Genomic DNA, 26,545 nt, shown 5'->3' with positions numbered 1-26,545 from the left:
TTAAGATCTTTCATAATAAAAGGTAAAAGGGTACAGAGACCTAATACACATGACAACTGAATGCAATGACTTCTTGACTGAAGTCTAGTTTAAAAACATTACAGGCCGGGGAGACTGATTTGAGTAACAATGAAACTCCAGTCTCCTGCAGAAAAACAAAAACAAACAAAAAAATTACGGGCCAGGCACAGTGGTTCACGCCTGTAATGTCAATACTTTGGGAGGCTGAGGCAGGCAGATTGCTTGAGCTCAGGAGTTTGAGACCAGCCTGGATGATACGGTGAAACCCTGTCTCTATAAAAAATTTCAAAATTAGCCAGGCATGGTGGCACATCTGTATCCCCAGCGTCTTGGGAGGCTGAGGTGGGAGTATCGCTCGAGTCCAGGAGATCAAGGTACAGTGTGCTATGACTGAACCACTGCACTCCAGCCTGGGTGCCAAAGTGAGACTCTGCCTCAAAAAAGAAAAGAATAAAACTAAATAGTTTCTGAAAATGGACTGGGAAGTAGCTGGCATGGGGGAATTACTAATTTTCTGAGGTGTGATAACGGTGCCACGGCTCTCCCGCCTAGGTGACAGAGACTCCATTGCAAAAAAACAAACAAACAAAAACAAAACGTGTTAAACGCAGGTGTGGTTATTCACATCATGGTCCCACTTTTCCAGGCCTCTGAAAAAAAGAGCAGAGAGCTCTCCCTGGTGACGGCGCCATGTCCTGGTTCTGATTCTGTCTCCAGCTGTGCAACCCGCATGAGGGAAGGCACATGGGACCCCAGGTTAGGGTTAGGGTGTGAACGTTTCAGGATGTTTAAATGTATTTACTTACGGAAAGTGGGTTCTGCAGCCCTTCGTGCCCCTGACAAAAGTGAACGGCGTACAGGGTGGCCCTGGGGTTGGCAGTGAGGTGGCCAGGAAGCCCCATTGTGGTCCTGACACCCCCAGGACTCCCCACCCCAGTCCCACAACTGCAGTCCGTGCCACACTGTCCACAGCCCCCCTGCCTCCCACCCACCAGCATCTCACTGCCTTCCCCACCCCCCGCAGGGCCCCCAGTGCTTGGGACGTCACAAAGGTGATGACAGGTGCCACACTCCCCCTTACCATCATCTCAGCAGCTGCCGAGCACACCTAGGGACCGGGCTCCCTCTCCACCCCCTCAGCAGATGCTGGCATAAGCTGCCGCGGGCTCTGTCTGCACAATGGCACTCCTGAACACGCCCTAGGGGGATGGGGCAGTGGGCACAGGGGTTGGGTAGACCCCAACAGCCCTCCTCACCTGAGAAGCAGATACCTACCTGCTGGCCATGCACCTGCCGGGCTCCATGGACACCAGCTCCCTCTTCCTCCTGGGGTTGGGGTCTCTCCCTCTCAGCGATGGGAGGACCCACCTGTGACATAAGCTGACCCGGCAGCCAGGCCGTGTGAAGACGGGGCTCTGGCCACTTTGCCGAGAGCCTGTCTTGTGTGTGGCCTGGCTTGTCTGGAAGGCGCTCGAGGCTCTGTCCACGTTCCCTAGCTGTGTCCCTGCTGAGGCAGCCGGGCCACGCTCCTGGGACGCCCTGAGGGTCAAGTGAGCAGGGTTGAGGGCACAACAGTCACCTCTAAATCCGTCGAACCACCTACCTCCCTCGCCACAAGCTCAGCAGCAGATTCTGGGATCTGAGCGGTTGAGAAGGACTAATCTTGTTTTAAAAACACCCCCGACCCCGGCCTGCAAGGTGACTTACTGCACCACCTTCCCCTGTCACCAGGAAGGCCGGACGCCAGGACGTCAGCACTGAGTGCATGTCTGGCCCTGTCTTGGTCGCCGGCAGAGCCAGGATGAGTCGACGAGGTTTTCCTCTCGGGACCCTCAATGTCTCCTGCGAAGGCTGCGGGAGTTTCCACCTCATCTGTGCATTGGGGCGTTAGTTTGTTGTTGTTGTTGTTTTGAGATGGAGTCTCGCTCTCTCTCCCAGGCTGGAGTGCCGTGACGCAATCTGGACTCACTGCAAGCTCCGCCTCCCGGGTTCACCCCATTCTCCTGCCTCAGCCTCCCGAGGAGCTGGGACTACAGGCGCCCGCCACCACGCCCGGCTAATTTTTTGTATTTTTTAGTAGAGACGGGGTTTCACCGTGTTAGCCAGGATGGTCTGGATCTCCTGACCTCATGATCCACCCTCCTCGGCCTCCCAAAGTGCTGGGATTACAGGCATGAACCACTGTGCCCGGCCTTTTTTTTTTTTTCTGAGACGGAGTCTCGTTCTGTCTCCCAGGCTAGAGTGCAGTGGTGTGATCTTGGCTCACTGCAAGCTCCGCCTCCCTGGTTCAAGAAATTCTCCTGCCTCAGCCTCCCGAGTAGCTGGGATTGTAGGCGTGTGCCACCACACCCGGCTAATTTTTTGTATTTTTAGTAGAGATGGGGTTTCACCATGTTGGCCAGGCTAGTGTTGAACTCCTGACCTCAGGTGATCTGCCCACCTTGGCCTCCCAAAGTGCTGGGATTACAGGTGTGAGCCACTGTGCCCAGCTGGGGATGTTAGCTTTAAAGTCATGTTTTTACCTTACAGTGACGCATTTCAGAAGCAAGCCTTCTGCCTGCAAAACACCACTTTATCCTTCATAATTATAATGTTGAAGAACTGCTTTTATTTTTAATCAGTCTTAACAGTGCAACTTACTGGCGCTTACAAAGGACGGCAGGCAAGCTGTATTCAATATGCTTATGTTTTATTTATGTAGGTGGCACTTAAAATACATGATGTGTTTAGGGTTACATTGTCCACAGAAAGCATCAAATACCACTCCTCTCCCCACCAAAACCAAATAAACAAAGACAACTCTTTGGCAAAGTTGTGTTAAATAAAATCACAGGTCACACTTGTTTCTGGCTCCCAAGCCTGGGTCACTGCTACATGGATTGCGCCAAAACATTCCCAGCTTCAACACTGCTAGATCAAAATTGCTGGCATTTTTAAATCACATCAAAGCTTTTCACAATGCCCTCAAGTCCAAGAGGACAAAGGAGAAAGCAACATGAACAGCAGATCCTCATGTGAAAGGGAAGGGAAGTCACTGAGAGGGAGCATGCAGGGAAGAAGTCAAGGCAGCCCTGGAATTCTACTCCGTGCTCAATAAAAACAAAAAGTGAAGAAGCAATACATCATGCAAATGAAATAATGCCCGGAAGTGGGCGCATCTCATTAGAATGAAGTGACTTTCCGAAGGAGTCAATGTTCACGAACTGAAACATTAGTTCAACCTCCTTGCGCCGTCTCTGGGTGTTTTGCGCGTGTGTAAATACCGGCCCGTTTTCCCCAGCACAGCCCTAACCCGTGGACACTAGGGAGGGTGCCGCTAAGCAAAAATTTTTTGCTAAAAATAGTTAGCAAAAATCCAAGAAAAAAAATATGGAATCTAGCAAAACCTACACCATATTTGAAGTTGAATTTGCACTACCTGCAGAGGATGAAAATTAAAAGAGTAAACAGAAGGAATGATTTTACATCTGATGTGATTCACGACAGCCTTCTATTCGTGTGGCTGGATTGCTCTGAGGAAAAGGTGCCCTGATCGGCAGGATTCAATGTGTCACTTGCAATATTCTCTAAGTTACACTCTACTGAATTACCTTCTAATTCCAAACACTACACCGCCACAGAAAGCCTCATTTCATGAATGTTACTCAGTTAGCCATCTGCGCCCTACTGTACTTCTAAAGCTAGAAATATTCCAGCAGCATGCGGAGTGGTTGAGTAGCCGAAAAGAATGAAGAGGACCCGGAAGCACTAGAGGAAAATGCTAGCAGATTGAGAGCTGGAGAGAAGCAGAGAGTCGCGGCCGCATCCCAAACGTCTATCCCCGCCACCCGTGCCGTCAGCCCCGTCTCCTGACCCTGCTCTGACTGATCCGTGATTGCATAATCCTGCCGAGCGAGTGTGGCCTCGAGACAGTCCTGACCGACGCTGCTACCTAGCGCGTGTGCACGACCGCATGCCGAGCACGGTGGAGCGCCAGCGTCTGGGGTGCACCGCGTGCCTCAAATCCGGTCTAGTGATTGCCTTTGGTCGACTTCTTCTTCTTCGACTCCTCTCTCTGCTTCTGCTTCTTCCTCTTGCCACCTTCTTTCAATCCTAAGGAAACACGGCTTGTAAAACACTGTGCGGAACAGCACTGCTTCCCCAGCAAGAGCCAAATATGTTTTCTAAATATCTCCCCATGTTAAGAACAAAAAGCAACAAAATGAAGTCGTCTATCTTGGCCACACCTAAACTTCAAAATGGGCACTGACTTTCCAAGGTGCACGTTGAGAACTGCTCACACTTCCCAGAGAGCTTCACCACCCTGCAGAGAAGTGAGGACTCCCACCTACCCGAGTTCCGCCCAGCGGCAGAGCTAGAAGCCCACCCTGGGCACGGCTGCACCTCAGTCCCGGAACCCCGCCCTGGGCTCTCCTTCAGAACACACACTGGGCCTGTGCAAAGGCGTGCCCACCTGTGGGGAGGGTGTCCACAGGTGTCTCCTCCGCTTCCCCCGCTGGCCACAGTGCAGCCTTTCTGCAGGCAAAGCCTTGGTGTGGACTGGCCTCACGTTTGCCGGCTCTGTGCCATCCAGCGGGAGAAAGTCCCATTTCTTATTGAGTAAAGTCTTTCATTTCCCTGTTGCTAAAGTCAACGGCTGACACTGACTGATCAGCTGAAGCGCACGGAGAAAGACGCCCACCCTCTGAACATCTGATCCAACGCGCCAGAAATAAACACCTCTGGATTCATTTCTGCAGAAGTTGTCTCGAACTCAGTGTGTGCCAACGTGGGTGCAGGAAACAGGCCTGATGTTGAATTTGGCCACAAATGTCAACATGACTGGGCACAGGGAACATGGCCGGCAGCAGGCAGGGCAGGCCTGGGTCCCACACACACGGGCCCTCGACCTGCCAGAACTCTCCAAAGACCCACACAACTTCACATGGTGGCATCCGGCCTCACAGGGAGGAGCCAGCTCACAGCCCTCTCAGGGGCCTGAGGCCCCGCCCACACTCAGGACTCGCCCCAGAGAATCACAATCATGGTGGGCCGGCCGCGGGGCTCCAATCAGATGCATTCCACGCCCAGCTGAGGGGCCGCCACGCTGACCAACATGTCACACGTGCAAGTCCACTGAGTGTGGCTCACGCATGTCCTGGACCACAGTGGGGCAAACACATGTGGACTTTCAACTGTGCCGTGGCTCTCACCACTGAGCACTGCCTGGACCCCGACAGTTCTCCACGAGAGAGGGACAAGCCTGCAGATCCAGTCCACACCCCACAACCACACCACACCACACCACACTCGCCTGTGGCCTGTGCACAGTGGAGGCTGCCACCTTCCTTGCCAGCCGAGCGCGTCCTAACCGCCCTACGGGAGCAGCACGAGATGCGCATTCTGTGAACCGCCAAGCTTTCCATGCTGCATATTTAGAAAATGTGCCTCAAGTTACAGTTACGGAAAGAAAGAAAGAACAGAGAGAGAGGCCTGTGTGCCGCTGGCGGCTGCAGAGGCCGCTGAGTACCTGCTTCCAAAGCGGGGAGGCGGCTCTGCGGAAAACGCAGAGGAAAGGAAGCGGGAGGAAGCCAGGAGATCCTCGTCGCGAGGAGCATGCGGGGAGCCGCCCTGACTATGCAGCACGGCCTGGGCAGAGCCAGCTCTTGGAGGCTGTGTCCCTCAGAGGATCCTCGTGCCCTGGGACCCAAGGGACCCCGTGGGATGGGGGCGGGGTGGGGGGTCAGCACCGCCGGCGGTTCCTCCGCTTCAGCAAAGCAAACTTTACCAAGACCCCAGAACAAAGGGAGTCATAGGAACTCCTTTAAAGCAACTGCTGCCGCTGGTCCTTTATGAGTTAGGGACGGAAAGCCTGAGGTGACCACACTGCAGTCGCCCTCACCCCCCTGGGGCTGCCGAGATGGTGGGGGAGGGGCGGGTCCGCTACAAGGAAACCACTTTCCGGTGTTCTTCAAAACTCCAATATTGCCGGGCACGGTGGCTCATGCCTGTAATCCCAGTACTTTGGGAGGCTGAAGCAGGGGAATCACCTGAGGTCAGGAGTTCGAGACCAGCTAGTCCAACATGGAGAAACCACATCTCTACTAAAAATACAAAAATGAGCCAGACATGGTGGCGAGCGCCTGTAGTTCCAGCCACTCGGGAGGTGAGGCAGGATAATCGCTGGAACCCTTGAGGCGGAGGTTGCAGTGAGCCGAGATCACGCCACTGCACTCCAGCCTGGGCAACAGAATGAGACTGTCTCAAAAAAAAAAAAAAAAAAAAAAAAAAAAAAAAAAAAAAAAAAAAAAAAAAAAAGTCCAAAATTGAAGTGAGAAAAACAGAGCAGGCCTTCCTGTCACCTGAACCTCCTGCAAATCAGACATGGCCTTGGGCACCGGCTCGCGGGCTCTGGGCCTTCGTGGCACCGCCAGCCTCAGGCACAGTCCACAGAGGCATGCTCTCCCACCAGTGACTACTTAAAAGCTTGTCCAGATAGAAAACGACTTCTGGATTGGCCGGGCGTGGTGGCTCACGCCTGTAATCCCAGCACTTTGGGAGGCCAAGGCGGGTGGATCACGAGGTCAGGAGATCGAGACCATCCTGGCTAACATGGTGAAACCCCGCATCTACTAAAAATACAAAAAAAATTAGCCGGGCATGGTGGCGGGTGCCTGTAGTCCCAGCTACTCGGGAGGCTGAGGCAGGAGAATGGCGTGAACCCGGGAGGCGGGGCTTGCAGTGAGCTGAGATCGCGCCACTGCACTCCAGCCTGGGAGACAGAGCGAGACTCCGTTTCAAAAAAAAAAAAGAAAACGACTTCTGGAAACGTTGAAAACCCTTAAGTATAAATACACAAATTAGTTTCATTAAAAAGATAAACTTCGAGCTGCTGAAGCTGAGGGCAGGGCTAGATCCCCATCTGCAGTTCTGAGAGCTCCATGTTGTGCTTCGCAAAAAGGGAGACATTCTACAGCGTTCCAGGGCAGGCTGCTTTCCTCAGCCAAAAAAATAAAGGACCTGCTTTATTCTTTCTTTCCTGTTCAGTCATTTTACTTTTCCTTTTTTCACAGTTACGTGTTCTTGATATTCCTAGAGTATGTGTGCAATTCACAAACACAAAACATCGCTCGGCCTTTCCAAAGCCTGAGTGAGTACCCAGTGGGTTCCCGGTGGTGCCTCTGCCTCTGAACGAAGGCAGGGCGAGCGCGGCAAATGCCAGCCACGGGGACCCCGCACCACGCAGCAGGGACAGGTGCTCCCCGCTGACCCGCTGCTCCGCTGACTGGGACGGGGCACCCCCTGCACCCCGCGCTCCCCAACATTCCTGCTTCCACTGGCTGCACCCGTTGTCAATCACACCAGACACAAGGAGGGGAAATTCTCACAGAAGCAGTACGCTCGGTATTTTGAGGGGTGCATCTCAAGTGAGAGCTCATTTCCAGCCTAAAAAAATCATGCCCTAGAACCGCCCAGGCCTGGGGGCTGCACACCTGGCTGTGACTCCGTGAGCGGAAGCTCGCTCACTTCTGGGAGCTCCAATAGGACCGGTCAGACGGCTGGAGGCCAAAGCGGGGGCCATCAATACTGCCGGGTGGCTGGTCTCCTCACTGGATTCCTTTTACAGGAACTTTGCCCAGGACATGCAAATCCCGCAAAAAGATGACAGTGGGATCTTCCAGGCACCCAGAGGCCTGGCCGAGAGTCATGGGTTTTCTGTGACAAGGGGCTTCAGGGAAAGTGAGACCTTCAGTGATGCAGAAATGCAGCAAACCAGTATCCTGACTCAGGAGCCTGTGTTAGCGCTACAAAGTCCACTCGTCAGAACACCCAGCAGGCTGGAGCTAAGGGGTCTGCACTTGTGTGACTTTGTCACTCCCACACTAGCACGTGCCCTTGTCTGTAAACATGTACAGTTGTTCAGATTTGGTGGTGCAGGTGCTCTGATCCCTACACAATGAGCGAGCCTGCAGGGGCGGAGGCTTGCTCAACCTCTTCCTTGTCACCCACCAGCACCCTGACACTGGAGTTGGTGAGTCGCAAATGGCCTCTGCAGAGAGCAAAACCACCCTGCTTTGCAATTTCACTCCAGTTCTGTCTCCAACTCTGCAGTGGTTTCTTGACTCATCCTTTGAGTCAGCTTTGTCATCTCTCACTAAGAACTTAAGTAAAAGTCTCTGACGTGTTCATTATATATTTGTATAAAAATCACGTCTTTAAATCTTTGGTGGTTACTTTGGTATCTTCAAGATCTCATGAAGTGATTTAAAAAAAGGAAAGAAAAGAGAGGAAAAGCCGCAGGACGGAAGATCCACAAAGAGGATCTGGGCAGAAACAAAAGCCATCACTGGCCTCTTTGCTGTAAGGATTTGTGTTGAGCAGTCAATCAGTTTTCCCCCCTCAGAAACGGTGTATGGCAGGGAAGCCGAGGGTACAAACTGGCAAAGCCGTGAGGCGTGGGGAGAACAGCGCCTGCCTGCCCATATCAGTCCCGCCCACAGCCACAGCCACAGGCGCTGACGGCCCGGGAGGAAAAGACCGGCCCAGTTCCGATATACGGGTGTGGCCTCGGGCCTACGGTGGGTGCTGTTCCAGGAGCCTCATCACACTTTAAACATGGCTCCCCCCAGGGGCCCACACCTGCACACCACATTCTGGGGCCTGGGAAATCACAAGGCCCCTCGCAGGCCAGGCTTCCGGTGGCCTCCTAACCCCAGTGGTTCAGGGACACTACAGCTACGACCCTGCTCTATCCTGCACTTTGCAAAGACCCATCGACAAACAGTGCACCCTCCCTATGGCCATCAGACCCTTCAGTACCAGAAGCGCACAACAGACCCTGGGGAGCCTCCCCAATGCCCGCTCAGTGCAGGGATCCTGGGGAGCCTCCCCCACGCCCGCTCAGTGCAGGGATCCTGGGAGCCTCCCCCACGCCCGCTCAGTGCAGGGATCCTGGGAGCCTCCCCCACGCCTGCTCACTGCAGGGATCCTGGGAGCCTCCCCCACGCCCGCTCAGTGCAGGGATCCTGGGGAGCCTCCCCCACGCCCGCTCAGTGCAAGGATCCTGGGAGCTTCCCCCACGCCCGCTCAGTGCAGGGATCCTGGGGAGCCTCCCCCACACCCGCTTAGTGCAGGGATCCTGGGAGCTTCCCCCACGCCCGCTCACTGCAGGGATCCTGGGAGCCTCCCCCATGCCCGCTTAGTGCAGGGATCCTGGGGAGCCTCCCCAACCCCACCCAGTGAAGGGGGAGTTCTTTCTGGGTGCATGCAGCCTGCAACTGCCTCTGTCACTCAATGACACAGCACAGACTCACACGGCAAAGGCGAGCGCAGCACGGCAGGTGGGCGGCCGGCTCGGGGGGCTGCCGTGCCCACCCACAGGCAGTACGTCCTGAGGCTCTCACGGCTGGGGGTGCACCTTCCGTCCTCCTCGGAAGCGTAACTGGCAACTGTGCTTCATCCGAGAAGGACTGGAAGGGGCTAATTTTTCAATAGAAAGTTCCATGAAGGGAAAAGGAGAGACGCTCCCCCCTTCTTTTCATGTCCTGCTTAGTCAGTGCTGTTCGGCCCAAGTCCACAGAAGTAACCTCACGACATCCGCTTCAGTCCCCCAAACCCAGAGATCAGCCATCCATGTCTTCCTGCACGACATGAGCGGCTGGGGTCACCTCACTGCGTGCGGTGATAAGAACCAGAAGGGGCACAAATACTTCCAATTGACGCACGACTCACACTCAGCGGACCCTGGGCTTTACGCAGTCAGGGCCAAGCCTACATGCACAGCACGTCCTCAGGGTGACCCAGAACTTCTCTGGGGCACTCACTTCAGAGACTATCCGGCTCCCTGAGAGGTGGGAGGAGGGCAGGGCGGCCAAGAACCCCACAGTGGGTGGGCAGGCAGACTACGCTTCACAAGGAGGCTTGACTTGAGGGGTCTTTTGTTCCGCACCCAGCGCAGAAGAAGGCACGAGAAGGTGAAGCTGACGGAGGGGCAGGGGCAAATGCAGACCCCACCAGCACGAGACCACCTGGCCTAAGCCACAGGCCTCAAGCTCTAGGCTGAAAGCTACGAAAAGGCACGTCTACGGTAAAAGCAGCACCTCGCACTGCCGTGGCAGCTCTGTCATCCTTTGCGGAGCAACACACCGTGTACAGGACACGCGGACCCCGTTTTAACGGTAGGAGGCCCGGAGCCAACATGGCGTGGGGCGCTGCGAGCGGGAGAGGAGCAGAGCGAAGCTACCTCCTCCCGCCCCGCCCGACCGCCCACGCCCGCTCAGGTCAGAACACAGCAGCACAGGCGCGGTTTGTGTCCTCGCTGTCCTCTGGCACCCAGAGAAGTCTCACTCTGGGCCTGCTCCATGGCTGCCTCCCTTTGCACACCTGCTGCGGACGCGAGGGGGTCCCAGGGCCCGGGTGCCCGAGGTCGGTCCTGCTCGCCCTCCTCCTCATAGAGACAGTGAGGCGCGTGTCTCAGCAGCGAGGCAGGCCGGGGCGGCTTCGGCGGGCGGAGGCCGGCAGGCTGGGCTGGCAGGGCGTTCTGGCCTCTCCGCATGCGCTCCTCAGCGAGGGCATCCTCGTCGGCCACACCTGCAGGCACAGCGGGAGAGAGAGAGTGAGTGAGCGGCGGCGGCCGGCCCCCATGCAGAGCAGAGGGAGGGAAGCTGGCCGCACGATCTCCCTGAATCCAGAGGCGTCATCTCTGGGGAGGAGAAAGAGGTTATCTCCTTTCTTCAGTGGCACCACTGGGGCCAGAACTTAATCCTCCAGGAGTGGGGAAAAAGTGAGTCATCTGAAAATCCCCCTCTCTCTCTCCTGGAAGAAGCGGCTCCCTGCCCCACCAGCTCTGGCATAATCAACACGCCTTTTCCAAGACTAAGTGTGCCCCACTGAAATCACGGTCCAGGGCTGACAAGTTCACTGTGAAAACCAGCCAGCTGGGCCACCCTGGGGAAGAATGGTTCTGGGTCCAGTTGGCGATTTCATCCTCAGAGTTCACACACAGAAGACACACCCTCTCCGCCTCGTGCTGGAATAAATCTGTGGCAGCAGTGGCAGCGCCCACAGGAGCCACAGCCCCGCCCAAGGCAGGGCCATCCCGGCCACTCCAGTGCAGCTCCAGCTCTGGCCCCGCACAACACACACACCCAAGACGGGCCGGCTCCTCAATGCTCTGAAAAGTTGTGCTTTTATTAATCTTTTGAAATACAGAAAAAGTCATTGGAAGGCCATGCATTAAAAAAAAGAAATATAGAAAAATGTTTTAAACACTGATGGATACGAGGAATAAAAACAAGAAAACAATATTCACAGAATGATCTCCACTGTAAAGTTTGAGTGGCAGTCGCCGTGTGGATGTGAGGGAGGCAGCTGCGTCAGAGCTCCAGAAGCAAGCGTGCGAGGCCGCAGGTGGTGGGATTCCTCGTCCCTCTGCAAACTCTAAAATGTGCCTAAAACGTGTGGCACCCAGCACTTCGGGCCCTGAGCCCTGTGCAGATGTAAAGCAAGGCAGACCCCTCCCGTGGCACAGCAGAGAGTTTACGCCAGGGGCGGCCCCGTCCTCCTGGCTTCCCCGCAAGCACTGAGGAGCACTCAAATGCGCCTGAAACCCAACGGACTGACAGATCGACGGACACTCAGGAGCTTCTCCAATTAAACTGGCCTATACACCACTTCCAGTGCTGAGAGCCAGGCCCAGGGCCTGCCCCCAGGAGCTCAAATGTGGCTCAACCACAACAGAGAGAACCGGCTCCAAGGTCAGGAAGGAGCCTGCTCTCAGGCTGTCCCCTCAGGCCAAGCTCTGGTCCTTGGAGACCACAACGGTGATGCTCGCCTAAGGAAGACCCCCACACAAGTGCAGAAATTCATCTCCAAGGAACACCAAGACCTGGGCAACTCGCAACCTGGTGGCTGTGTGTCCCCAGAGGGGAGGGCAAGCCTCACAAAACCCTAAAGCTGCAGCACGGCGCCCACAGGGCTCAATCGTTTCTGGAATTCAGCAAACCCAAGAGGAGGCGCAGGCCTCAGATGTCACCTTCTACCCCAATCCTATTTCCCCACACTTTGAACACAGAAACATGATTTTGGGGACCATTTAACCAAGCAGTGTAAACGCAGGCTGTGACAGACACCCCATAGGCTTCACCTATGACACCCCACTGTCAACACCCGGCCCGTGCGTCCTGCCAGGGGACCCCCAGGACCCCTGCTGAGATGGCTGCACCAGGAGAACGCACGCACGTCTCTCAGCATCACACAGAACTGCTGAGCTGAGAGGGGTCACCTAGCCCGGGGCCAGTTCTCCCCTTGGGAACTCCGCGTGCTCACCTGCAGAACAAACAGACGGCAGGGCTGCTGTCTGTGATTCTATGACGTGAGTGAAGGAAAACAGCACTCAGCACACAGGCCGTGCACGCGGGTGCCAAGCATATACAGCACTTCCTGAGCGCACCCCCGGCAGGAGGAAACATGCCAGGGCCCCCTGACCAGGCCCCAGTTGCAGGCTGGGAGCGAGGAGGGCTCTGGGACAGGGACACCGGGACGTGGCTTCTCAGCAAACCAAGCTGTTTCCCAGCTGCCTGGACCCTGGCAGGAGAGCGGGACACGTGGTGACAGTGCTGCGAACTTGCTGTTGTGTGGCAATGTGGCTTCCAGATCTGACCTTGAAACTCAAAGGGGCCGTATCGCCAAGAAGTATCTGCAGGCTGCCCCGGTGACACCTGTGGACCCTGGGCCATCCCAGCCCCTTGGACACCAAGGAGAGACTCAGCACAGGTGCTCCCAGGGTACCACGTCCCACCTTGGAGGGAGAGAGGAGAGACGAGGGGACCTACGCACACAGCGGCACAGGGCCAGCCAGAACCTGCCAGTGCCAAGCCCGTTCCCGCCTCCAGGAGGGTCACACCCAATACTCCGCCATAACTTTTAAGAATTATACTTTGCCAACTAATGTAGAACATTTGAGAAAAAAATTTAAAGTTTCTGGTGTGTGACACACTGAACTTGATCCTAAATATCCATAGCTGTGAGTCTTCCCCAGGCACAGCGATGCAGCGTGAGCTCTGTGACTGCCGCCAGAAGAGCCGCCCCCTGCCTGGCCCAGTCACACACCCCGGTGCCTGGGGAGCTTCCGAGCCAAGCGTGAGCCGCTCACCCGCCCCACTCCACTCGGAGGGAAAATGGGGGCAGGGTAACCCCACACATCCTGGCTCACCCTGGATCTGGGAAGCCCAGTCTTGCTGCCAGTTGAAATTCTGCACTTACAGCTCAGCTGCGGTTGGGAACCCCCAACTCCCAGCTGTCCTCCGCACCCCTGGTCCGCAGGTGAAAACACGCCCCCGGGCGGGTGTCTGAGGACCTGTCTTCAGAGGGCTGTGGGTCAGCCGGGGCTGCCATCGCTTCGGGTCCAGCCTCAACCAGGGCTTCCCGCCCTCAAAGCCTGGCCTCCTCCCACCGAGGAGGAACAGAAACGCGCTGCCTTCAGAGCCGCTCTGGGGGAGGTTTTGTATTTACCGTCTGTTTAGAAAAAGGCCACACTAAGACTTAAGACTGATATTTTGAAAATGAATATTGAAGACACCTGCAGCGTCCAAAGCTCCCTGCGTCGTCTCCTCAGAGGCTGAGGCTGCCGGGCAGGCATGGACGCTGCGTTCCTTCCAACCCCGGGCCGCTGAGCTGGCCGGCTGCAGGCTGAGAGCAGCCCTGGAGTGACTGGGGGAGAAAGGTGCAGGCTCCACGGCCACATCCACAGGGCAGCCTGGCTCCTGCGGATGCCTGCGCCCCATCCCCTCCTGCACAGCTCAGCTGCTCCGCTCCCAGCCAGGTCCTGGCAACACCCAGAAGCCTCCCTCCCCCACTCACCTGGGAGGAGGGCGGGGCTGGCACACGTGGCAGGTGGACAGCAGCTGCTTAGGTCTGGTCTCTAGAAAAACCCTTCTGGCTACGGCGGTCCAACACAGTCCTGTGTCCCCAGGCCAAGCACACAAGGGACTCCCCAAGGTTCCCGTGAAACCTCATGGTTAGTGAGGTGCCAGGAAGAGTGACTTGAGGAAAGAAGATGAAGGTGGAGATGAGGACCTCCTTATCCAGATCTCCCTGGCATCACCTGGGGAGTCACGCAGCGTGCTGCTGCTCCAAACCCCCACACTGAGCTTCCCATGGGCACGGTGCACTGCCGGCATGGACAGGGAGCAGCCGCCTCACAGCTGGGACGCAGATGTGCCAGCAGGGGTCATCAGCTGTCTGACAAAAGGGACACACAGCTGGTCTGAACAGGAGGACTGCCTGATTTGGTCTCGATGGTTCTATCTGTTCAGAGCCAAGGCTCTGGGCATCCTCCTGCTGCAGCTGCCCCAGCTACACGCCCGGCACTGCTGGAGGCTCTGTTCACCTCACCGCCAGGCAAAGCCATCACCTCCAAGGTTCTAACCTGCACTGTGGATGGAGCGTTCTCACCCCACTGCCTTCTACAGCTTTCCAACAAGAAAAATGAAAAAGAGAAAGTGGCTGGAGAGCAGTCACAGCAGGCAGGACGGACAGACTGGCTGCAGGAGAAACCGGAACAAGCACCACCCCACGGCCCTCACCTCTGACTCCACCTCCCGGTCCCTCCCAGGCCCAGCATTATCCGATCTCCCTCCTGGCCACAACGGGATCAGCCCGAGGTTCGGGTTTAATTGGCACAGGATGCAGCCTGGTGTGGTCTTCCAAGGTCCCAGGAGACTGCACGGTGAGCTCCACGCCATGACAGGCTCTCCAGACATACCCCCCAGGGCCTCAAAGGCAGTGGCTCTCCGTGTTCAGGGCTGACAGGGCCACTGAGTGAACTCTCTGTGGATCCCCACAGAGAGCAAGGCAGGTGTTCTTGGAAATCCAGCACCCTGGCCCATTCGCCTCCCACTCACCACGAGGAGGAAGGAGCTGGGGCTGCTGATGCTGAGAAACGTGCCTCACAAGATACGGGAATGTACAGACCCGCACTCCTGCCAGCATCCCAGGACAGAACAAGCCAGCCTCATGCACAGCCTGGAAGCAGGCGCCAAGCAGAGGGCCGAGGAACACACAACTCAGCACACTTCCCACAGCAACACCCTCTCCCATGGCAAAGACCCCCCAGGACATTCTCTCGAACATCCTGCTAGAGCTCACGCAGCTATTGCACAACACACCCTTGTGTGATTCAGAATTTCCCCGCCACATCACCTTCTTATCTCTACCATCGCCGCGTCCCACATGCAGGAGGACCTGGAGGCAGTGTTCTGCAGCATGTGTCCACCAAGGCCGGCCTGTCGGTGACCCAAGGACCCTGCTTCTGGCGCTCAACATGCCTGCAGTTCTGAGGATTCCATTAGTTCTTTCGTGCGGGGAAGGGCCCAGACCACATCAATGCGTTCACACAAATTACTGTTACACCAAATCCTTTTAAAAACACTGCACAGGCTGGCACAGTGGCTCACCTGTCATCCCAGCACTTTGGGAGGCTGAGGCAGGAGGATCACTTAAGCCCAGGAGTTTGAGACCAGCTTAGCTTCAAGATCAGCTTGGGCAACACAGAAAGACCCCGTCTGGGCCGGGCGCAGTGGCTCATGTCTATAATCCCAGCACTTTGAGAGGCCGAGGTGGGCAGATCACTTGAGGTCAGGAGTTTGAGACCAGCCTGGGCAACATGACCCTGTCTCTACTAAAAATACAAAAATTAGCCGGGTGTGGTGGCAAGTGCCTGTAGTCCCAGTTACTCAGGAGGCTGAGGCATGAGAATCGCTTGAGCCTGGGAGGCAAAGGTTGAAGTGAGCCAAGATTGCACCACTGCACTCCAGGCTGGGCAACAGAGCGAGACTCCTTATCAAAAAAAAAAAGAAATTAAGAAAAAAGACAGACCCCATCTCTGTAAAAAAAAAAAAAAAAAAAAAAAAAATACAAAAAATTAGCCCAGTGCGCTGTTGCACGCCTACAGTCCCAGCCACTCTGGAGGCTGAGGTGGGAGAATTACTTGAGCCAATGGGGTTCAAGGCTGCAATGAGCTGTGATCGCACCACTGCACTCCAGCCTAACAGATTAAGATTTTGTCTCAAAAAAGAAAAAGAAAAAAAAAACTGCACAGTGGGGCTGGAAGTGGCAGCTCACACCTGTCATCCCAGCACTTTGGGAGGCTAAAGTGGAGGCTAAAGATCACTTGGGCCCAAGAGTTTGAGACTAGCCCAGGCAACATAGTGAGACCCCATCTCTACAAAAAAAGAGAAAAAATTAGCCAGGCATAGTGGTGTATGCCTGTCGTCTAAGCTACTCGGGGGGCTGAGCTGGGAGGATTGCTTGGGCCTAGGAGTTCGAGGCTGCAGTGAGCTGTGATTGCACCACTGCACTCCTGCCTGGGTTAACAGAAATCCTGCCTTAAAAAAAAAAAAACCCTGCACAGTAGGCTGAAAAGGTGTTCCTTCCCACCCTCAAGAAACAGCCAGTGCCCCTCACTCAACAATGAGGCTCCTGGGTCAGGGTGGACAGGAAGGCACTGCAGTCTCTGGAGCAGCCTCTGCTTCCGCTGGGAGTCCACACAGGGACTTCCCCCTAAAGCCCCAGGGCAAATATAACCGCTCTCCTTGGTTGCTGATTTGGGAAACAAGGTATTGTGAAAGGACAATGAATCTCAGGACCCCAAAATCACTCAGCAAAAGGGAGAAAGCAAGCTGGGAACTGCGTTGGGCACACCTGCCTCCCATTTTATTCCTAAAGAAGGTGGCTATAGCAGGGCACAGGGGTGCACGTTTGTAGTCCCAGCTACTCAGGAGGCTGAGCTGGGAGGATCGCTTTACGTGAGCTCAGGAGGCAGAGGTTGCTGCGAGCTGAGACTGCACCACTGGACTCCAGCTTGAGCAGCAGGAGTGAGACAATGTCTCAAAAAAAAAAAAAAAAAAAAAAGTCACACACCTCCCTCACAAGGGAACTCCCTGTGGGGCTCACGATCTTTACCCTAGAGCAGCTGTGTGGGATTTCACCCTGGCAATGTCGGTGGACAGCTTACCTTCACAGGTGCAGACAAAGGACAGAACTCAAAGTCATCCCTCTGCTTCCCTGAGACAAACGTGTATCTGACTGCTTCCTCTGCCCTATTGTCTCACTGAGCCAGACTAAGGCACACGTGGCCCTTACCCCCTCTCACATGTGGATTGTGTATTCAGTGAAAGGCTGATCAGAGACTCATAGAATGCAATGATTTGTCTTACCCACCAATGACCCGGAAACCCCTGACCCCACGTCCAGCTGTCCCACCTTTCTGGAACGTACATCTTGCGTGTAGGAACGCCTCATGTCTCCCTGAGATGCATAAAACCAAGCTGTGCCCCCACCACCTCGGGCACCTGTCGTCAGGGCCTCCTGAGGCTGTGTCACGGGCGTGTCCTCAACCTCGGCAAAATAAACTTTCTACACTGACTGAGACGGTCTCAGATACTCCTGGTTCACAGTACGAAGGCTGATGGAGAAAATGGGGGTCCGTGGACTTTCTCCGTGGCCCACAGTGATGACTGCTCCCAATTCTAACAACGTTCCGGTTTACCCTGCCCTGAAAAAGTGCAGGGGCCAAAGAGTGGCTTACTTTAAATAAGAAACCACAGGCCCCATATTCCTTTTTTGTTTTAAACTGGGACCACCCATGCACCGTAGGCCCCTGGGATGGAAGAAACGGTGACTCCCCAAGACACATAGCTACTTCTCCTGCCACTCCCACAACCCTCCCCTAGGACCCAGCTCCCTGAAGCCTACGGAGGTGGAGGTGGTGTGAGCGGTCTGGCCAGCCTGGGAGGTGCTTGTCTCTGAATGGAGATGGACACCGTGCATAGCATGACGGCGCCAGGCTCAAAGCACACATGGCCCTGTGGCCACCACAGACAACCCCTTCACCCCGCGCCTGCCCCATGCCGTGGCCAGCATGCCTCCTAACTCAAAGCACACATGGCCCCATGGCCACCACAGGCAACCCCTTCACCCCACGCCCGCCCCACGGCCAGCAGGAGAGCATGGCAGGTGCAGGGGTCCTCGCTGCAGGCCAAGCCGCTCGGCAGTGGGACTGTGCTGCACCCGCCACTGCACGGGCAGCATGGGTCCCGTAGAAGCATGGATGCCTTTGGAAGGGGTGCAGCTCAGGGAAGAAGAGGCGCCTTCCCTGTGCTTCCACTGTCCCCTCATCTTTAAAATGAGGACAAGGCCAGGGTGGACCCCGCCTGGGATCCGCATACTCTGGGGGGCCAAGCAGGGAGGATCACGTGGGCCCAGGAGTTCGAGACCAGCCTGGGCAACATAGGGAGACCCCATCTCTATAAAAAATAAGAAAATACAACGAGGATGAAACCCAGTTATCAAGGCGGAGTGCAGCAGAGCCACTCTCAACACAACAGCAGCCTGAAGAACTGAAGCCACAGAGAGTGGACACACTCCCTCCATCACAGCGACCGCGGGGGAAGGAGCCCTCAAGGCCTTCTGCTAAGATAAGCAGCCTGTGGGCTCCAGGCTTCCAATCGACCTGAGAGGGCCCACATCCAGGAAGAGTCGGCCTCTGCAACAGAGAGAAGGTAGGCGGGGCGCCGGCCCGCTGCAGGGGAACTGAACAGGCCTGGGAAGGGCGCGGGGAGACGGCGGCAGGAGGGCCACTGCTGCAGAGGTCAGGGCACACTCGCGCCGCCTCGGTCCTGTTCCCACCTCTGTTTCTGTCTAATAGGCAGGAATCTCTTTATTGTGTAATGCTTTACGTCACAGCTCTCTCCTCTTAGTTCCACTCACCTTGACACATTTTTACACCTGATTTACTTCCTCTTTTACATGCTGAACCGTGTCCTCAAAAACTCACACACAGATGTCGTGACTTCAAATCTACATTCACTTTTAAAAACTGCTACATCCACCATATGAACAGGTCTCTGTGCTCTTTCCATTCCTTAAGAAGTATAAATTAGGTTGGTCAAGCACGGTGGCTCAGACCTGTAATCCCAGCACTTTGGGAGGCCGAGGCGGGCAGATCACCTGAGGTCAGGAGTTCAAGACCAGCCTGACTAACATAGAGAAACCCTGTCTCTACTAAAAATACAAAATTAGCCGGGCGTGGTGGCACGTGCCTGTAATCCCAGCTACTCGGGAGGCTGAGGCAGGAGAATCGCTTGAACCCGGGAGGCAGAGGTAGCGGCAAGCCAAGATGGCGCCATCGCACTCCAGGCTGGGTAACAGAGTGAAACTCCTTCTCAAAAAAAAAAGGAAAAAATATAAATTATATAAATCATGTACGCGACTGAAGAGCTCTGATTGCCAGCAATCTTTTGATACAGGAGGAGAAGCCCAGGTCACAATAAGCCCTGCAAGAGGTGAGGGGCTCGTGGTGGGCCACAGCAATCAGAGGTGAGGAGGCCGACAGCTGCCAGCACCATCAAAACCCGGGGCTTCGGCAAAGCGGGGACCACAGCGGGTAAGTCGCTCTCAGGAGTGGTTTTACCTCACCTCCCCCTTTAAGACAGAAAGGTCATCAAACCTTTTCAGCTTCCTAGAAATCCAGAGTCCGGGGTCACAGCCACACATAGAAACAAGCCAAGGGCTGGCCAAGGTGGGAGCTCCAGCACCACCTGCCTTCCACACCTTTGTGACCTAAAGTTGGTGCCTAAGCCCCTCTGCAGGGTTCACAGTGACCACCTGACTTCCAGAAAGATCCTTCCATGACCCACTCACGTCTCGCCCACCCACAGTTTCTGGCCTGCCTCATGACCTGTGTGCCTCATCAACACCCTCGACTTCCACCCAGGCTTCATCCCGGACCCACAGCTGATGCGCGCCAGGTGGACGCAAGAGCCCCGGCGGTGAGCCTGGTGAGGAGACACAGACCATCAGCGGCGGAGGCCGCAAGACAAAGGTAATTCCGGCGCCAAGAACTTAAACACAGCCCACCCGAGGATCAAGTGCGCCTTCTCATTAGAAGCTCTTGCCAAGTTTAGGACCCGCCTTTCGAGTGACACCTAGCAGGGAAGGATGACCAAGACGGAGCCGACAGCCACGCCAAGGAGAAGAGCTCGGTGCCAGCGAAACCTCTCCACCAGCAGCCCTGCTGCAGAGCAAGCGTCACGGCACCCCACACACAAGCGTGTCCACGAAGGCGCGGGGACCCAGGCATCCCCCACACTCAGACCTCCCCACACACGAGCACGTCCACGAAGGCGCGGGGACCCAGACATCCCGCATGCTCAGACCTCCCTACACATGAGCGCGTACACGAAGGCGCGGGGACCCAGGCATCCCCCATGCTCAGACCTCCCCACACACAAGCACGTCCACGAAGGCGCAGGGACCCAGACATCCCGCATGCTCAGACCTCCCTACACATGAGCGTGTACACGAAGGCATGGGAACCCAGGCATCCCAGCACCTCATGCTCACACTTCCCTAGAACTTGCTTTCCTGTTACTGCAGCTCACAAAGAAACCGAAAAAAGGCAAAACCAACTGTATTAAAACCTTATTAGTGATCAATATCTACTTCATGTTTGGGCTTTACAAAGGCTTTACTGGGTGGTACAAAATACTGCACTTTCCCCAACTAAACAAAAACTTTGAACACCTGCATCATAAACTTAACTCACGCTGATGTTCTCCTGACAAAATACAGGCCGGGTGCGGGGGCTCATGTCTGTCATCCCAGCACTTTGGGAGGCCGAGGCGGGCGGACCACCTGAGGTCAGGAGTTCCAGACCAGCCTGGCCAACATGGTGAAACCCCGTCTCTACTAAAAATACAAAAATTAGCCAGGGGTGGTGGCACGCACCTGTAATCCCAGCTACTCCAGAGGCTAAGGCAGGAGAATCGCTTGAACCCAGGAGGCGGACGTTGCAGTGAGCCACGACTGTGCCATTGCTCTCCAGCTTGGGCGACAGAGCGAGACTCCATCTCCAAAAAAATATATAGATAGAGAGATCTATAGATATATAGTCACACGCAGCTTAGAAAGAGGGGTATGTTAGGTGATGTCACCGCACTCAGGCCTAGAGGGCACGGCCCACTCCACACCTAGGCTGCAGGGCCCGGCTGACTGCTGCTAGGCCGCAAACCTGTGCCGCCATCCCAGCACTGAGCACTGCAAGCAGCTGTAGGTCAATGGCAAGGATACCAACCTGGATTACACGCAGTGAAAATGCCGTCCTAACCTTATGCAACCCCTGCGGTCTACGTGGACCACCACTGGCCAAAATGTCCTAATGCGGTCAGGGCTGTTCTTTAGCACCAAGCAGGGGCAGGGCCACTTTCTTGGCACCTACTCATCAGGAGGGGAAAGACCTCCCTTCTAGGCATGAGCATCACCAGACGGGGCAGGGGACGGCGGGGGGCCACAGGGACCGCCCTGCAAAAGCTGCTGAGAACCTTCCAGTCAAGCAACCTGACTTGTGCAAGATCTCACACGAAGAGCCCCCAACAAACGTGTCAGTGGAACTTCTACAAACATCCTTAACAACTCAACTTCTCACAAATTAACCTAAAATTCCCCAAGTTAAAACCAAAAAAGGGCATTCACTGCCATTCAGTCTCACCCTCCTAGAACCAACACCACTTCCTGAAAGCCAACCGTTTTCTAAAATCTTTCTATGTAGCCTTTTAGAACTTTCCATGTAATACCATTAATTACTCTTCTTTGGAAATTTACCACTAATTGTTTAAACAATTTTAGTTTAGCAATTTGTACGGAAAAGGCAATACACATTAGTTGTGGCAAAAACAAGTCACTTCTAATTCTACAGCCCATAGATAATTTACTGTTTGGGTATAATTTCTGCTTCTTCCTGTGCATGAATTAAATATTAAACCTTATAAATTACTAAAATGTAGGCTGGTTACAACAGTTCAAGTTTCTTTTTATTGGGGGAACTAAATATACCAGAAAACATCCTGTTTTGTAACCACAGTTAAATAAAATTTAAAAACAGAAACAAGATCTGCCAGCATCCCCCCCCCAAGCCAAAAACACACTGAAATCATCTAGAAGCTATTAGAGGAATGTTCTGCAGCTGCCGCGCGGGCATGGCCATCTTATCAGAGGCTCCAGTTTCTTCCCCAAATGGAGTCTGAATGGAGTGCAGGAGCCTGGCTGATAACACGCAGATGAAAACAAACTCCTGCAGATAAAAACACACTTTTCCCAAATACGCACAATCCACGAGGCCCCTGGGGAGACTGCTCCTTTCTTTGACTTTTTTTGGGGAGAGAGGGGGATTAGTCCCTACTTACACAAATTAGGAATACCACTCACACACTGCAGATTATTCAAACAACCAAAAATGCATGCCTGGCCCATCAGAAGATCGGCTCATTCAAACATTTCATGTGTGCCAGGCACTGGGGACACCCAGCAAGACCCTGCCCTCACTCCTAGGGAGCTCGAGGGTGGACAGACGCCAAACAATGTGGCAAGGCAGTGCTGTCTGTCTGCACTCTGCAGACACAAAGGCACATGGAACAGCCCTGGAACGGCAGACCCCATCTGCTGGGAAAACGCTAGGAACCTGGCTTCAAACACAGGGCAGAGCAGGTACGAAGGCTGAACAGGTTTTTGGTTGTTTTGAGATAAGAGTCTCACTCTGCTGCCCAGACTGGAGTGCAGTGGCGCCATCTCAGCTCACTGCAAACTCCGCCTCCCGGTTCAAGTAATTCTGCCTCAGCCTTCCGAGTAGCTGGGATTACAGGCGTGGGCCACCACACCCAGGCTCCTGAACAGTTTTAAACAGGAGAGTGACTTGCTTTTGCCAGCCACGTGATGGGCTCGTGACATAGAAGCTGAACTGAGAAGGACGAAGGGCAGAGGTCGAGAGGGAGAACAGGTGCCACAATTAACCCTTCATGGCTACTTACGAAGAGGTGGCTCCAGGGAATGAAGATGTGAAGGTCGGTTTGGAAATAACTGCTGCAAGAGCACGCTGGCTGACGGCACGGGGACGTGCCCAGGGCCCGGCTGGGAGAGGGATGGTGGCACTGGAGTACATATGGGGACACAGGAGGAAATCGGAGCACGGGCGAAGGCTGAGGACAATGAGGAGGAAAGTCTCCTGTTGGATTCCTCCCAGCATAAGAGGTTCACGAAGCCCCACCAATAAAAGGCCAAAAGATTCCCAGAAGCCCTGCTGGGGTTGGCATCCCACTCGTGTCAGACGGAAAACACCACCGCAGCGACACAGAGGTTCCGGCCCAGCACCTGCAGGACACTGTTCACCTGCACCCCCCTCTCCCTGGCCGGACGGCCTTGACTGGGTCTGGCTCTTCAGTGTCTCCTAGGGGCTGGTGCACAACAGAGGTTCAAGGAGACGCCAAATGCTGGTGTGAGGTGGAGGCCACACACTGCTGTTACCCCCTCAGTGCAGCTTAGTAACTTCCCAGGAAGCACGCAGCTCGGGTTACTCCTCAAGGGGTAGCTACAGATGCACGGGGCTGGCTTCACACGGGCCTCAAAGGGGCAGCCATGGCACAGCATCCTGATACTCTGGATTCTGTGCACACACCGCGTGCACACGTCCACATCGGTGACAGGGATGTGGACAGCATCCCTCAGCCGAGTGGTGAGGATAATTCCAGGAGGGCCTGGAGTGAGGCACATTCAGCTACCACTGGCATCATGTCCTGTGGCAGGTTCGGGACCCTTTTCAGATGGAAACCAACTAAAGCACACTGTGGCGTCGGCCTTCCCACGTAGAAAAGGAGGCGGGCGTTGGATGTTTATGCCTGAAATACCCCTTAGACTTGAACTGTCTGAAGTTCTTCAGTCTCGGGGGATACTCTGTGGCCTCCCTTCCCAGAGCTGGGTCCCTTTGATTTGCACCCATTTCCCAGGAACTCACAATATACAATTACCCTGACAGAGGTTCCAGGGCTATGAAAGCTGGAAATTACAGCCTTTGGTCATGTTTTAGTAAGGACACAGCTGCGGTCCACGGAGTACCCCAGAGGGCAGCAGAGAGAGTGGACTCTCACACTGAGAGCAGAGGAGGGGGCCCAGGGTGCACTGCAGCCTCACCCCACAGGGCCAGGCCTCCTGGGGCCCCTCTCCCTGCGGCCCTGGGCTGCCTGTCCCCACGGCTGACAGCATGGTGCTGGGTGGGGTGCCTGGGTTTTGCTGGAGGCAGAGAGAGGAAAAGTCTTTAGTTCGCTGTTTCTAGCTGCCCACTACATAAAGTCTAAGTGTGATTTTTATTCAAGAACTCTTTATAAATGGAACCCTAGGCATCTAAGCGTCCTCAAGAAACACGTCGCCCTGAGACTGCCCCGCTCCCTGGTTAGGCTGCGGCGCTGGAGGGATTTAACTGTTGCCCACTTAATCATTAAAATAAATCTTGAAAAGGAACATGGGGCCAGGCACAGTGGCTCACACATGTAATCCCAGCACTCTGGGAGGCTGAAGCGGGCAGACTGCCTGAGGTCAGGGTTTCGAGGCCAGCCTGGGCAACATAGTGAAACTCTGTCTCTACTAAAAATGCAAAGTATTAGCTGGGTGTGGTGGCACACACCAGTAGTCCTAGCTATTCAGGAGGCTGAGGCATGAGAATCGCTTGAACCCGGGAGACGGAGGTTGCAGTGAGCCGAGTTCACGTCACTGCATTCCAGCCTGGGTGACAGAGTAAGACTACGTCTCAAAAAAAAAAAAAAAAAAAAAAAAAATTACAGGCTCAAGCCTGTAATCCCAGCACTTTGGGAGGCCAAGGCAGGTGGATCACTTGAGGTCAGGAGTTCAAGATCAGCCTGGCCAACATAGTGAAACTCTTGTCTCTACTAAAAATACAAAAAGAATTAGCCAGGGGTGGTGGCACAGGCCTGTAATCCCAGCTACTAGGGAGGCAGAGGTTGCAGTGAGCCGAGATCGCCCCACTGTACTCCAGCCTGGGTGACAGAGCACAACTCCGTCTCAAAAAAAAAGAAAACAAAAAAGGTAGAATGAATGTTGTAACTTTTGTAGACTCACATATTCACAAAATTTTATTTTTCTAAAGATATCTAAATCTTATTCCACACAAAAATGTAATGACAAGTCATTCTAGTTTCTTCTCAGAGCTCCCCAGTCTTCCCACCAGGGACTTCCATAAGAAGGCATACACCACCCAGATTCAACCTCCAACTGCCTCTCCTGACGCTCATCAGAGCTGAGAAGGCCTGAACTCAGGAGCCCAAAGCTAAGCTCCTGCACCCGCAGGAAAAACAGAGAAGCTTCCCATGCAATTCTCTTTAAAAGACAGACAAAAGCAGAACTAGATATGTTAACGTGAAAAGTCAAATAACAGAGGAAACGATGAATTCATGTTAGAGCTTTTCATTCAGTTGCTATTGCTTTAACTACATTAAGTGGCCAGATGTGCCCATCACCAACATCCCCCCAGCCCCCTCCCAAAATGCTGCCCATAAAATGTAGTGCTCTCAAGTATGCTTCCAGCCCTGATAATACCGGATGGGGAAGACAAACAGCTAACTCTCTGCTTTCTGGGGTTTTTGGCGGGGGCGGGGGGGACAGGGTCTTGCTCTGTTGCCTAGGCTGGAGTGCCAAGTGGTGCCATCCTGGCTCACTGCAGCCTCGGCCTCCACCAGCTCAAGTGATCCTCGCACCTCAGCCTCCTGAGGAGCTGGGACTAGAGGCGTGCACCCCCACACCCGGCTAATATTTTCTATTCTTTGTGGAGACAGAGTCTCACCACGTTGCCCAAGCTGGGCTCAAGCAATCCACCTGCCACGCGGCTCAGCCTCCCAAAGTGCTGTAATTACAGGCGTAAGCGGCCACGCCTGGCCCACTTTCTGTATGGTTCTAAGCTCCGCTGAGAGGCGGGGACACAATCTGCTCTTGTGATGTGTTGCTTCTCCTTCACGAGAAGGAAATCGCACCCATCCTTAACAAATGTACTCATGATGGGGAAACCCCAATAAAGTTCCTCCCCAAAAAAGCTGCAGACAAGCAAGTCATTAAAAATTAAATCACAATTCATCATGGAGGAAGGACAAATTGTCCATAGAGGAAAAAGTGAGGCCACCTCACACAAATGTTCTGGATGGATTCATATTTTCAACTTTTTTTTTTTTTTTTTTTGAGACAGGGTCTCACTCTATCACCCAGGCTGGAATGCAGTGGTGTCATCACGACTCACTGTAGCCTCGACCTCCAGGGCTCAAGCGATCCACCCACTTAGCCACTCAAAGTGCTGGAATACAGGCATGAGCCACCACGCCTGGACTTAAATATTTTTTAAGGTAGATACACAGGGGCAGCATTTCTTAGCCAAGATAGAAAAAACTCTAGTAGAATACAAGTTCACAGAATTGACAAGGCAACATTTGCTGTTTCTTAACTCTTCCTTCCAAAAAACAGATGTCATATGGGTTATGTTTTGAATGAAAATAGAAATTTAAAAGAACAAATGACTTAGAAATCAACAAAAATGTTTTACAAGTCAAACTTAAAAGCAATTCTTAAAATTCCTATTTATGAACAAAAGTGCTGCAAATAAATATTCTGCAGAAGCACAACTAACCAAAAGAATAGGAAGAAAAACTTAGGATAATAA

The 26,545-nt window shown here is 54.3% G+C and overlaps 1 protein-coding gene across 5 annotated transcripts in view; it reads right to left on the bottom strand.

Moving 5' to 3' along the window:
- Positions 1-2,693: 2,693 nt before the first annotated feature.
- The window catches only part of DNAJB6 (DnaJ heat shock protein family (Hsp40) member B6), an 80,723-nt gene continuing 56,871 nt past the window's right edge, over positions 2,694-26,545 (bottom strand). For 4 of the 5 annotated variants that reach the window (XM_055269706.2, XM_063641780.1, XM_055269707.2 and 1 more), the window contains 2 exons: positions 10,384-10,590; positions 2,694-4,113 (listed from right to left, as the gene is read on the bottom strand). In XM_055269706.2, the coding sequence (XP_055125681.1) occupies positions 4,031-4,113; positions 10,384-10,590 (290 nt within the window). In that variant the 3' untranslated portion in view covers positions 2,694-4,030. Of the gene's footprint in view, positions 4,114-6,267; positions 10,591-26,545 lie in introns of those variants that run through there. The other variant, XM_055269705.2, reaches the window with a different exon arrangement.

Source organism: Symphalangus syndactylus, chromosome 6 (genome assembly GCF_028878055.3).
Source record: "Symphalangus syndactylus isolate Jambi chromosome 6, NHGRI_mSymSyn1-v2.1_pri, whole genome shotgun sequence".
NCBI lineage: Eukaryota > Metazoa > Chordata > Mammalia > Primates > Hylobatidae > Symphalangus > Symphalangus syndactylus.
This window is presented reverse-complemented; position numbering and strand designations above follow the sequence as displayed.